This window comes from Pleuronectes platessa, chromosome 23 (assembly GCF_947347685.1).
Source record: "Pleuronectes platessa chromosome 23, fPlePla1.1, whole genome shotgun sequence".
In the NCBI taxonomy this organism is placed as follows: Eukaryota; Metazoa; Chordata; class Actinopteri; order Pleuronectiformes; family Pleuronectidae; genus Pleuronectes; species Pleuronectes platessa.
This window is the reverse complement of record NC_070648.1, coordinates 794,961-806,010: the sequence shown is the minus strand read 5'-3', so window position 1 is coordinate 806,010 and position 11,050 is coordinate 794,961. Positions and strand designations below refer to the sequence as shown.

Sequence of the window (11,050 nt, the reverse complement as noted above, 5' to 3'; positions counted from 1 at the left end):
TATATATATCTGTTTGTACTATCCACTCCAGCAGCACAAGAACACTTTCATTCTAGACACTGACACAATCACATCATTGCATTCTGTACCATAGGGTCAGACCCATCCATGTACCAGTATCTGCATTATGTATATGTGTTTTATGTATGTATCTGTTAAGTGAATAAGTGTATAAGCTACTGGATGACCTAAATTTCCCATGGGATTAATAAAGTATCCAACTATCTATCTATCTAATGGAGATAGCAATGATGGAAATTTAATGCAGTAAAAAAGAAAATGTAGTATTGCCCTCAAATATGTCTTCAGTGTAAAATATCTTTGTAGATTATGATCATTTCATGTTGTGACAAGAAACCACGTTATCTGACGGGAAACATGCAATCAGATGTTAAAACGCACGCAACATGTTTCTGTTAATTCTAATTCTAAGAAGTCTATATTATCCCTGATCTCAGGAAGGAGATACGATCTGTGATATTTATAAAAGCTGACACACCTTACTACTGATTTACATGTTTGCTTTCTCTCCCTTCCCCGATCTTTCTCTTATGCTCCCTCAACTCTTCTCTCTGGCCCGGACACAACTGTCCTCACTGCACAAACAGTTATTTATAGCTGCAGGTCACAGAGATTCAGTTTCAACTGGACCTCAGCAACCACAGCACCCTGAAGTTTATCAAGGAAGCAAATGGAGATGCAAGTCTCATCAGAGGATCGATCAAAGTATCAGGCTGCAGCAGAACTAATGGCAGCAGTCCCCTCATGAGACTATGATTAAAAGCACTAGATTTTCATTTGGATGTGCATCAAATTGCAAACATTCATCGATATCAGTCCACAAACTCTGCCAGGGTTTGAAACTAAATCTAGATTCACGCTTTATTCCATGAGAAATAGGTGAAAATGTATTAACCCTAACCCTACTCCTATTAAAAATCCATAGCCTAATGCACGTTTATTAAAATGTTTATCATTTACTTGATATTCATCATTCTCTGATGCCCCAAGAATGTGCCACAGAAATACAAATGTTGTTATTGATTGTATTACCTTGTTTATTGACATTGTTAAGAAAGTACTGCTAAGATTCTCAATAAAGATCACTTCCTTTAACTGTCGTGTAATTGTGTCATATACAAATCTTCTGTTAATTAAAAGCATAGAAACTCATTGTTTACATTTATAATGTCAGAAATTACTTGGATCACAAAATCTTTATCATTACAAATACATTTTACACCTTTTTTTTTTACAGTTTCCTGCTGAATATTGGAGATAAACTCTGGTTTTTAATATCTTCAGAGTGTTTTTAACTGATCTCAGTTCAGCTTCACTCGGCAGCTGCAGCTGGTTGTGAAGGAGGAAACTTTCTCTTGTTCACACTCACACATCAGACTCACTTTCACCAAGCTGCTGCTTTCAGGTAGAGAAGTGTTGATTTAAAACAGATGAAAACAAACTGAAGTGTAAAGCATTATCATTATATAAATGTAAAAGTGATTGTGCAAAGCTTAATTAGACATCAGGACTCTCTAGCACAGCACGGTTTTGTTTTTTGTTTAGAATCTGCTGCAGTGTTGTTGTTATACTACTACTACTCTGCTTCTAGGTTCCTGAAAACACAAACACAACAATCCCGTCTGAAGCGAAGCCGAACCGAGACTCACTGCTCTGACAACGCCGGCCCTCAGCTGAAGGTGATGAGGTATTCTGGGTAGGCCTGGTCGTCGTGGAAGACTACAAACATGGTGGGAGTCTGCTGGTTGTCCACCAAGCTGTCGAAGCAGTCCGTGGGGTCAGTGCCACGAGGAGGGGGGGCGTTCAGCCCAGGATTGCCGACAGCGTATCGGCCGGTGAGGACCCGGGCGACGTACAGCCGCCCCAGGCCGGATGGGTCCCGTGGGCAGAAGTACTGGGCCGAGTACTCCGCGTTGACAGCGAAGTAAACTCCTTTTCCCAACCGGGCCGCTGTGGTAGAATTACATAAGAAAAGATGGATGTCAACATTTTTGCTTTCCTGCCAAGAGGCTGACAAGAAAATCGATTCGCAAAACTGTTACTCTATCGTGACTTTTCCCTTAATGACACAACGACCCCCCCCCCCCCCCCCCCCCACCATGTTTTCCTGCGTAGTTCCGGTCAAATCGGTCCTTTTCGATGCAGTCACATGACTCCGCGGAGGTGCCGTGATAGAGCGACCTCTCACCCAGTTGTTCTTCATCTCTGCCGTTCTTACAAAAGATCCGCTGCCTACACACGGAGAACGCCTGCCACAGGTAGAGGTTCTGCACGCGCTCGATCTGGGATCAGAAAACAAACAAAATAATTTCTTCTGTTCACCAGAACTCCACGAGAGACACGTGCGCCTGTGTTGACGTGCTCACCTTTCGAATGGTGTATTTAGCCCTTTTGAGGAAACCCTGTGCGACCACCTGATACTCGTGTGAGGCCGGGTTCAGCTCCACCTTTTTAAAGACGTCTTCATTCATCGGTTCCCAGTTTGTTGGTAACTCCAGGGCTAAAGTACAAATCACACAGAGTTAGTGTCTCCGCATGGTACTCACCGGAAAAGTTGTGGATAAATCAGGATTCTTTCAACTAACACCCGACTGATTTCTGGGGCTAGTGCCGACATTAGGGAATAAAACTATGATCGGCCGATGTAGACGTGAAAACATGACTCTAAAAATGTTTTTCTTTTACACCATTAATCATGTGAATTACACGTTGCACTGTTTTTCACAACTAATCACCATTACGATTTTAAATCTGAAATCTAACAAATGTGACCTACTTGTCCCGGTCTCGCTCCTTTTCACTTTGAACCTCTGCCCAGTTTGCCAGTTCGTGGCCTCCAGTGCCGACAGGTTCACCCTCAGCACTGTGGCGTCTCGTGCCGTCACTTCTGCCGACGCTCGCTTGTTGAGGAAAGCGTCCTCCAGCAGAAAGTTTCCATGCAGGCTCAGCTCCTGCCAGACTTCCTCTGCGTCCTGAATCAACCACTGCACATGATAAGCCGTCATTGCCTCCTTCTCGTCCTGGCGGTCTTTGGACAGTGCTTCCTGTATCGCTCTGTTTATCAGCTCCGTGGTGCTCAGCACATCCTCCTTCAGGCCTCGCAGCACGTACATCTCTTCTGCCGCCGCTGACCGATCTCTGGCCTCAGCTCTCGTTGGGACTCCTGATCTCGAGCTCTCTGAACTTTGACGTCTCCTCGATTCCAGACTTATTCCGAAGCCTCTGACCTTCGCTAGCACGGCCTCCAGCTCCATGTCATCGAGCGAGGCAAAGTCATGCATCTTGACCTCTCTCTCTATCAGCTGCTTCTGCAGGTGGCCCTCCAGATCTCTCTTGATGGCGTCCATGATGTCTGGACCGCAGCAGATCACACTGAGCACGGCCGGCTGAGGCTTGGACGAGATGGTTTTCCCTTGTGGTGCTGAAGAGGAGGAAGCTCTTGAACTTTTCTCCAGTATCTTCTTGAAAATCTGTTTAGCTTTTTCTAAACGAAATGAACAGAAAAGAGAGAAACTCATCACATAGTATCAGCATCAATATTCCACTTCATGGGAATTACTGTTGAGAATATTAATAATCAATAAAGTTTCCAAGAGCCAATGTTTCTCTCCATCCACAAACATGTCTTATGTTCGTATTCAAAAACATGAGAACTTATGATAAAGAAGAACAAATTATGTTATTTTCCAGCAGTGTAAATGTAAACAAACCTTTCAGGGTGGGGCGGGAAGGGGCCGGTTTTCCAAAGCGACTCGCCAGCTCTGATCTGCAAAGCAAAAGACTTTATTACAATCTGGAACACGTGGCCTACTGATTCTGGCTGCTGCTCGCAGACGAGTCCTTTCTGACCTGAACACCTGGAAGACCGGCTGCTGCAGGACCACGATGCGGATGAGGGACAGTGAAGTCAGTTTCAAGTCCCTAACAGCTGACGCCATGCCGTCCAGCATGGCTTTACAGGCTCGCCCCGAGTCCAGACCAGCCACGCCTGATGTGGCGTGAACACAACGGTTGACATTTAATGATGACACTTACATTGCAGCAGTGACAGGGTGTGACCTTTGTTTTGGTCATCGAGTTGATTCTCTACCTTCAAATGCCTTGTTTCTAATTTGACAGGTCTTTTCAGTGTATTTTCTTATTTATCATTTTACATTTACAGGAAAAATCAGCCTGCAGCCTTATGCCTCCTTCAAGCAAGTGTGATTTCAGTCTCAATCTTGACCTTTGACCTCCAAAATCAATGAATAACTTGCCTCCGGCCACTGGCTGTTTTTACCTTATTTTAACTTCACTATTCTGGTATGTGGAGGTATTTACAAAATGTTTTTCTTTAAATCAAACGTGTGCAGACAGACACTCATACACCGTCATGTGTATTGTACAAACCAGTGTTGATGGCTGGGAAGGACACTGAGCTGTAGCCTTTGCTCTCACACTGCTTCAGGATCTTCTTGCAGTTCTTCTGAATCAACTGAGGGTCACTCCTGAAACTAGCATGGATGATTTCTCTGCAACCAAGCATTCCGGGTCCGGTGGTGCACATGTGGTCGGCAGGAATGCCCACTGGGAAAAACAGCAAATGCAACATCAGGTCACAGGAGCTACAAGTGTTCTTACTCATTTATTTGAGTGTGCAAACTGAGAATGCACATAAACGTGTCACGTAAGTACAGAACCTATTCACTACCTATGAAATGATTTTTTAGAATTGTCTTTAATAAATTAACCTATTTGTTTTATATGTTTGATTCATAATAATATACCTGAACATCAATCTAGTAATATATGGACAGTGTGTGGATCTCTTGATATAAATGCTGTCATTTTCTTATTTTAATTTCTACTTTGAAAAGCTTGAAAAGTTCTACATAAATCAAATGGTTTATTTGAACAGAACAGGGGCTGGGATTGAAAGTTTAAATGAGTTGTACCTGTAGTGCTTCTAATCTTAAATGATACTTACATAAATACTTGTTTACAGTAATATTAAGTCCCTCCCTCAGGCTTACCTTGTGCTAACTGTGCTTGAACCTGCTGCCCTGCTGCAGACAGAATCGCTCTGGAGACACCTGTGAAGAGCGTGAATACAGTCACAGGTATGACACAGGTGTACAGATATATATATACTTTATATATAAACATTTACATATAGCAATCAAAACAGTTGGTTTGTACCCGAATGAGTTTTGAAGTCCGTTGTGTTGACGATGACATCAGTGCCCCCTGTCACGATGTCGCCCAGAACCATCTGAAGCTTGACTCCACCCACCATGGCTGTGACCTCATCATTAGTCCCAGAGACTTTTCGGTAAAAGGAAGCTAAAGAAAAAAATACGATGAGGGTTTCATATTTTTAATAAATTTAGAAGTAATAACAATTTATATTGAATCAAATGTCCGAGAAGTGTTTTGAAGAAAACTAATTCAAACTGAATTCAAACTCTAATCAGTTGATCTGAGCACAAGTGAAGGTTTCCATCAGATTTGAAGAGACTTCATGGATGTCCACATAAAATGAACCACAGACTTGCTCAACCTGAAACTGAAAAGAAGCTGTTCACACAAACCTTGATCTGGATTAGAATCATTTCTGAACCCTCTGACGTTCACAGTTTCCTGAGCCGATTGGAACGCCTGAAGAGACAAATCAAAGGTCACGTTCCAGGAGACAGTGAATAAATGACAAAGCCCTGTGCATTGACAGCATCGGCCTTCTCCTCGATCACTCAGACCATGAACCTGCATGCAGTGAATTTCCTTTACCTTGCTTGATTCTTTGTCCCCGGGGTGAATGACAACACGGACCAGGAAAGCTGATCTGCTGGCTCGGCTCTGTTGAAATACAAGGACCTCCTCCAGAAGAGTCCTGGATGCCACGGAGTGAGGAAAACGCAGGAGAACACCGGTCCCCAGAACAGGGAGGGCCACTGAGTGAAAACCTTTATCCTCACAGGAGGCCAGAACTTTTCTGATGCCTTGTCGCAGAACCTGGAAGATTCAAGCACGGTCCAGATTAGTTTAAAGAAATTCGGTGATGCAAAACATGTGCACGTGGCTACAGAAGAAGAAGAAAGTGACCTGGACTGCAGTTCCATTTTGGTTATTATCCCAGGGGAGAAGGTGAAGGAAGATCACAGCTTTACACCCCGGTGCAGACAAGCCCTCCACCAGGACCATGGCACCAGGTATCGTTGCTCCTCCTGCATTTTGAGAAAACTTTGTAACCAGCTGAGGTCCGACCACATTGAGCAAGATGTTTCCAACGCGGGTAGAGAGAGGATCATGGCCAACCATAGGAGACACCAAGCCATCCACCTGTGAAACATCATCAAGTTTTATTTCAGTAAACATCTAAATAATCTTAATCATGATCCTGAGAAGTACGTGATGCATCAAACTCGAAGCAACGTGTCTCACCTGCTGGGTCTCGATGGTTCCCTGAACAATCTCCACATGGACATTGTCTCCAGGAGCTCCAGCAGTGGCTCCTCTTGTCGTGTCTCCTCCTGCAGCGTCCGTCTGGAACCTCACATCACGAGGTGGACTGTTTCTGGTACTTCTCCCTGGGAAGAGCCTGTCACATGCTTCCTGCAAGGCCCTCACCACCTCGGCTCTGTTATCTATGAGGATGACTGTTCTCAGACTTCTACCTCCCTGAGTGCAGAACTCTCTCACAGCCGTCACGATGGCCTCAGAGCACACGTTCACAGGAACCCCAAACAGACCCGAGCTGATACAGGGCATGGCTACAGACCTGAGCTCCATGCTCTCTGCCATGTTCAGAGCAGACTGGACAGTTTTTTCCAGCAAGGACCTTTCTCTGCCACCAACTTTTCCAAATACAGGTCCAACAGCATGCAGCAGCTTCTTGCACGGCAAGTTCCCCCCTGTGGTCACCACCACGTCACCTGTATGAACTTTCCCGATCTGCTTTGCTATGGTCTTACTCTCCCTTTGTACTTCAGGACCACCTGCTGTGCTCAGTGCAGCAGCAACACCACCGGAGTGCTCCAGATCTGCATTGGCAGCGTTAACCAGGGCATCAGCAACTACTGTAGTGATGTCACCCTGACACACCACAACCTGGAGGCCATCACACATGTTGTAGCTTGCAACTATTGTCCCTCCTTCGCTCAACCTTGCACCAGATTCCAAGTTCAGTGTCATGTGATGTTGGACCTGAAGCTTTATGAGACACTTGTGAGAAAGAGCAACACGTGAAATGTTCTCTCTTCCAGAGGGACTTTCAAAATACCTCAGAGCGCCTGGCAGGTTGATGGGGACTATGCGCTGAACCAGGGAGCTGAGAAATGGACCCAGCCTGTTCCTTACCTCGGTCACTTTGCTGGATGGACCTTCAAGCGCCACCATGGGCACAGAGGCAGAAGTTAAAGGATGGAGGGTGACCCCCGAAAGGTCAAATGAATGCACTTGTAGCAGTTCTGGTAACAGTTGCACTAACTCTGGAAAACGAAGATTGACTTTGCCTTCTATGCTCGACTGGTCCAAAATATACTGGATGACAGTCTCATTCAACTCCTCAACTTCTTTGGTGTGACCTAGTAGGCACACTGTGCTGTCTGCATAAAACCCTGCCTGAGCCCTTAGCTGCCCTTGGTTCATCTCAGATGTTTTGGACTTGAGCTTTTCCCGAAGTTCAGATGGAACAGCTGAGCTATTAGGAAGGTCAATCTTGAGTTCCTTGAACTTTTCTTGCATTTTATTTGCTGGGTCGTCCAGTTGATCAGGTGAGAGGGAGAGGAAACAAAGCTCTGTGTCTCGTAACTCTATTTCCACCTCGTGACCAACCCCTAGGAAGTCCTTCAGCGCCCCTGGACCTCCATAAGCTTTTCTTATGAAGGCCAGAAGATGTGGGCTCATGTTAGAAACTTTCCTTTCTAACACCAGGTTCTCTTTACCAGAGATCCACTCTCCAGCCTCAACAACATCCTTCAAAGAACCTTCTAGAGCTACCTGACCTGCATCTCTCCGTGTGACCTGAACTCCTGGAAAATGTTTTCCCAAGCCCTCCTCAATCTCTCTCCAGAGGAGGCGGAGTTTAGCCTCACCCAGTCGACGGATGCTGGTTTGCTTCTCACCAGATCCACACTGAACCTTCACTTCCTCAATATCCATCAATCTGGCATTAACCTGTGAATGTTTTCCAACCACAACCACCATCCCGATTTCAGGGTACTCCCTCACATCATCTGCAGCCTGACGAGACCGAAGCAGAGCTTTGACTTTGAGAGGGTCAAACTCAAAGTGGCAGAGGTAGCCCTGTAAGAGTTTGTCTACCTGAGCTTTCAAACTTCTACTTTCAGCTCCAGCACCAGGTTGAGCTGATCTCCTGACTGCAAGCCTGCCCTCTTCTGGGAACAGCTGAGCAGTGCAGTCCATAGAGGTAAGTTCCGTCTCCAGCTCGTTCCATGCCTGTGGACATTCCTTCAGATAACGAAGGAGGTAGGTATCAGGTTGTAGTTCACACTCTTCACCACCTGGTGGCGGGCTGGAGGCAGGAACAGGCTGTTTCTGCTTTAGGAAAGAGAGCACAGTGGGTTGTCAGTTTATAAGGAACTAAGGAATTTATCCCAAACTAATAAAGTCTAAAAGAAAACTCCTGGAATAATCAATTATGATCCTGTTGATTCTTCACTGCATCATGTTGACCCCATTCAAATCCGTCAGGGAAGTTTATTCTTGGAAGGTTTTCCACTCTCACCTGTGATGACTTCGGGCCATGATCCGAGGCAGCGATGGGAGAAGAGCCCGGAGGTTCGATTCTGTCCCGGACAGTCAGCACCAGAGACCCCCCTGCCAACTCCAACACATGTTCACATGTCTGCAGGACTCTTTGCTGAGCTGAGACACAAAAAGGGAACACTACTTATTAGGGACAACATGTAAATGTCAAATCCGTACATGACACACCAGTAAACACTGGTTGTCCCTTAGTCCAGGCTCACAGGTGGAGGTGATCGTGTGTTTTCTGCTGCTGATGCGAAGCTTTGGAACAGTTTCCCCAGCTTTGGTTGTTTAACATGTGCCTTATATATACACTTGACTGTAACTGTGTATAACTTAGTGCTAAAAATTAAGTTTTCATGGAACTTGAAGAAACAGTTACCGATACAGAGACTCAAGGGGTTCAGGGGCCCACTGGGAACCATTACAGCACAGTGAGCTGCAGTGTGGATCAACAGGCTGTTAGTATGGCTGTTCAGTAAGAGATACACTAGAGGGCGCCGCTGAGTCGAGAGTCGCTGACAACAACAAATATGGTGACAGGACACATACACATATTTCAAGTTCAGCCTGAATGAGGCCCAGTGTGGATCTGTGCTAACAGGAAGCTGTGTGAAGTGAATACTAAATCACATTAAAGTTCAAAATGACAACAGAGACAACGAAGAGACAACAAAATAATCACAATGAGACACTAAACTGACAAAAAGGAAAGAAGAGGACGACAGAGGGACACAGAGAGGCTGGAAGAGAAAACAAGACATGAGACAAAGCCTGAAGAGAGACGGAGCAGCTGCAGGTCGAACAAGTAGTAATAATCATATTCATAACTTTATTGGGTGGCACTTATTTAAACCAGGTTGACCACAATATGTTCCTGTTAATTTCTCCTTTGATTGATCCTGATTGAATCTCACACAATGAACCTTGATCCTGTTCCACTGAATGAATCTGGGCCTGATTGCTTTAACTAAGGCTTCGTTGTTTTCATGTCATCAGAAGATCCTGACCTTTGACTCTGTAACAACCAGAGTGGGAGGGAGGAGCCAAATGTATACAGACAAAGAGCTGCTTCTAATGGGGGGGGGGGGGCATATTACAAACTAACCTTTGTCATATGCATTATGCTCTGAACATTAAAGTGTGACAATACTGTAGGAGAAGTTGTGTCTCGTTCCTCGTTAGTAGAGTGGGTTTGTACAAATTGAAACTCAACAGTTCTGTCAAAGAAGTCGAGGCAGAAAGTCCCTGAGCAGCAGAACCCTGAGTTGGACCTTGAGCCCGAGCCACACCCGGTCCACCCTCTTCCGTGTTGTGACTGTGACGTGTTGTTCTGTCGCTTTAGAGCAGGAGAACGGATCGTAAACGGATTGTTATGAATTAGGATTCACAACACAACATTTCTGCATCAGTAACTTATGTCCAGATTCCAACTTGTACCGTTTGAGCAGCAGCTTGAACTCAATGTGAAAGTGAAAGTAAAGTGGACACCTTCAATTCGACCGTCGCTGCACAGAAACTCATGTGGGGGGGGGGATTCAGAACCGCAGTCAAGTTGTTCTGATGTGTGAGTCAAAGAGTTTGTTGATTAGAAAATGAGTTAGAGATAAAGAAATGGACGACAGAGGGATTCTGGTGCAGGTTCACTTTCACTTTCACCGACACGACCCGGTCCAACAGAATGAGACCCGGTCCAGGTCTCAGTCTTTGGGGTTAGGGTTAGGGGTTTGGGATTAAAGGTCAGGCACTTGTCTCACCTTCTCGCTCTCGGAACCGCACGCAGTGCACGTTGTCTCCGAGGTGCGTGACGCAGCCGCACTCTCCTCCTCCGGACCTGCGGCGGATCTGGAAATAGGTTCGAATCCGCCGAAGCTGCTCCGCGTCCGCACCGGAGGGAACCGAGAAGAACACCGGGAACTGCTCCGGGACCTCCATCGAGGAACACGCGCTGTGGGGGGAGTGAGAGAGAGAAAGTGCGCTGCTGGCTCCTGCATGGAGCGCCCTCTGTCACTCAGGAGCGCCCCCTGGTGTACACAGATGATACCTCACTTACAATTGAATGGAATACCTTTGAGTTTATTCATTTGTTTCTTTTGCCATGATGTGATATTGTTGAAAGTCAGTTTTGTCTGTTTATTCAACAGAAACAAAATATCCACAATTTATTAACAATTAATTTAAAAGCTGAATATACAATGAAGTAGGACGCCAGTGCACATAGAGAAAACTAGAAGGTCCAACAGAAACCTTATTTACATGTTTTATATTTGTGTGATTTAAT

At 45.4% G+C, this 11,050-nt stretch overlaps 1 protein-coding gene across 2 annotated transcripts; it reads right to left on the bottom strand.

Moving 5' to 3' along the window:
- Positions 1 to 1,034: 1,034 nt before the first annotated feature.
- On the bottom strand, positions 1,035 to 10,766 carry LOC128429866 (protein mono-ADP-ribosyltransferase PARP14). 2 transcript variants are annotated; one of them, XM_053415716.1, is made up of 15 exons: positions 10,527 to 10,766; positions 8,747 to 8,886; positions 6,442 to 8,559; positions 6,103 to 6,339; positions 5,788 to 6,012; positions 5,592 to 5,658; positions 5,200 to 5,343; positions 5,034 to 5,093; positions 4,411 to 4,587; positions 3,871 to 4,009; positions 3,732 to 3,787; positions 2,798 to 3,505; positions 2,388 to 2,521; positions 2,120 to 2,303; positions 1,035 to 1,971 (listed from the first exon to the last, which is right to left on the bottom strand). In XM_053415716.1, the coding sequence occupies exons 1-15, from the start codon at positions 10,702 to 10,704 to the stop codon at positions 1,691 to 1,693; spliced, it is 4,848 nt and encodes a 1,615-aa protein (XP_053271691.1). In that variant the 5' UTR covers positions 10,705 to 10,766; the 3' UTR covers positions 1,035 to 1,690. The 2 variants fall into 2 exon arrangements, with proteins under 2 accessions (XP_053271691.1, XP_053271692.1); XM_053415717.1 differs by having other exon boundaries at positions 6,442 to 8,556.
- Between the last annotated feature and the right edge of the window lie 284 nt (positions 10,767 to 11,050).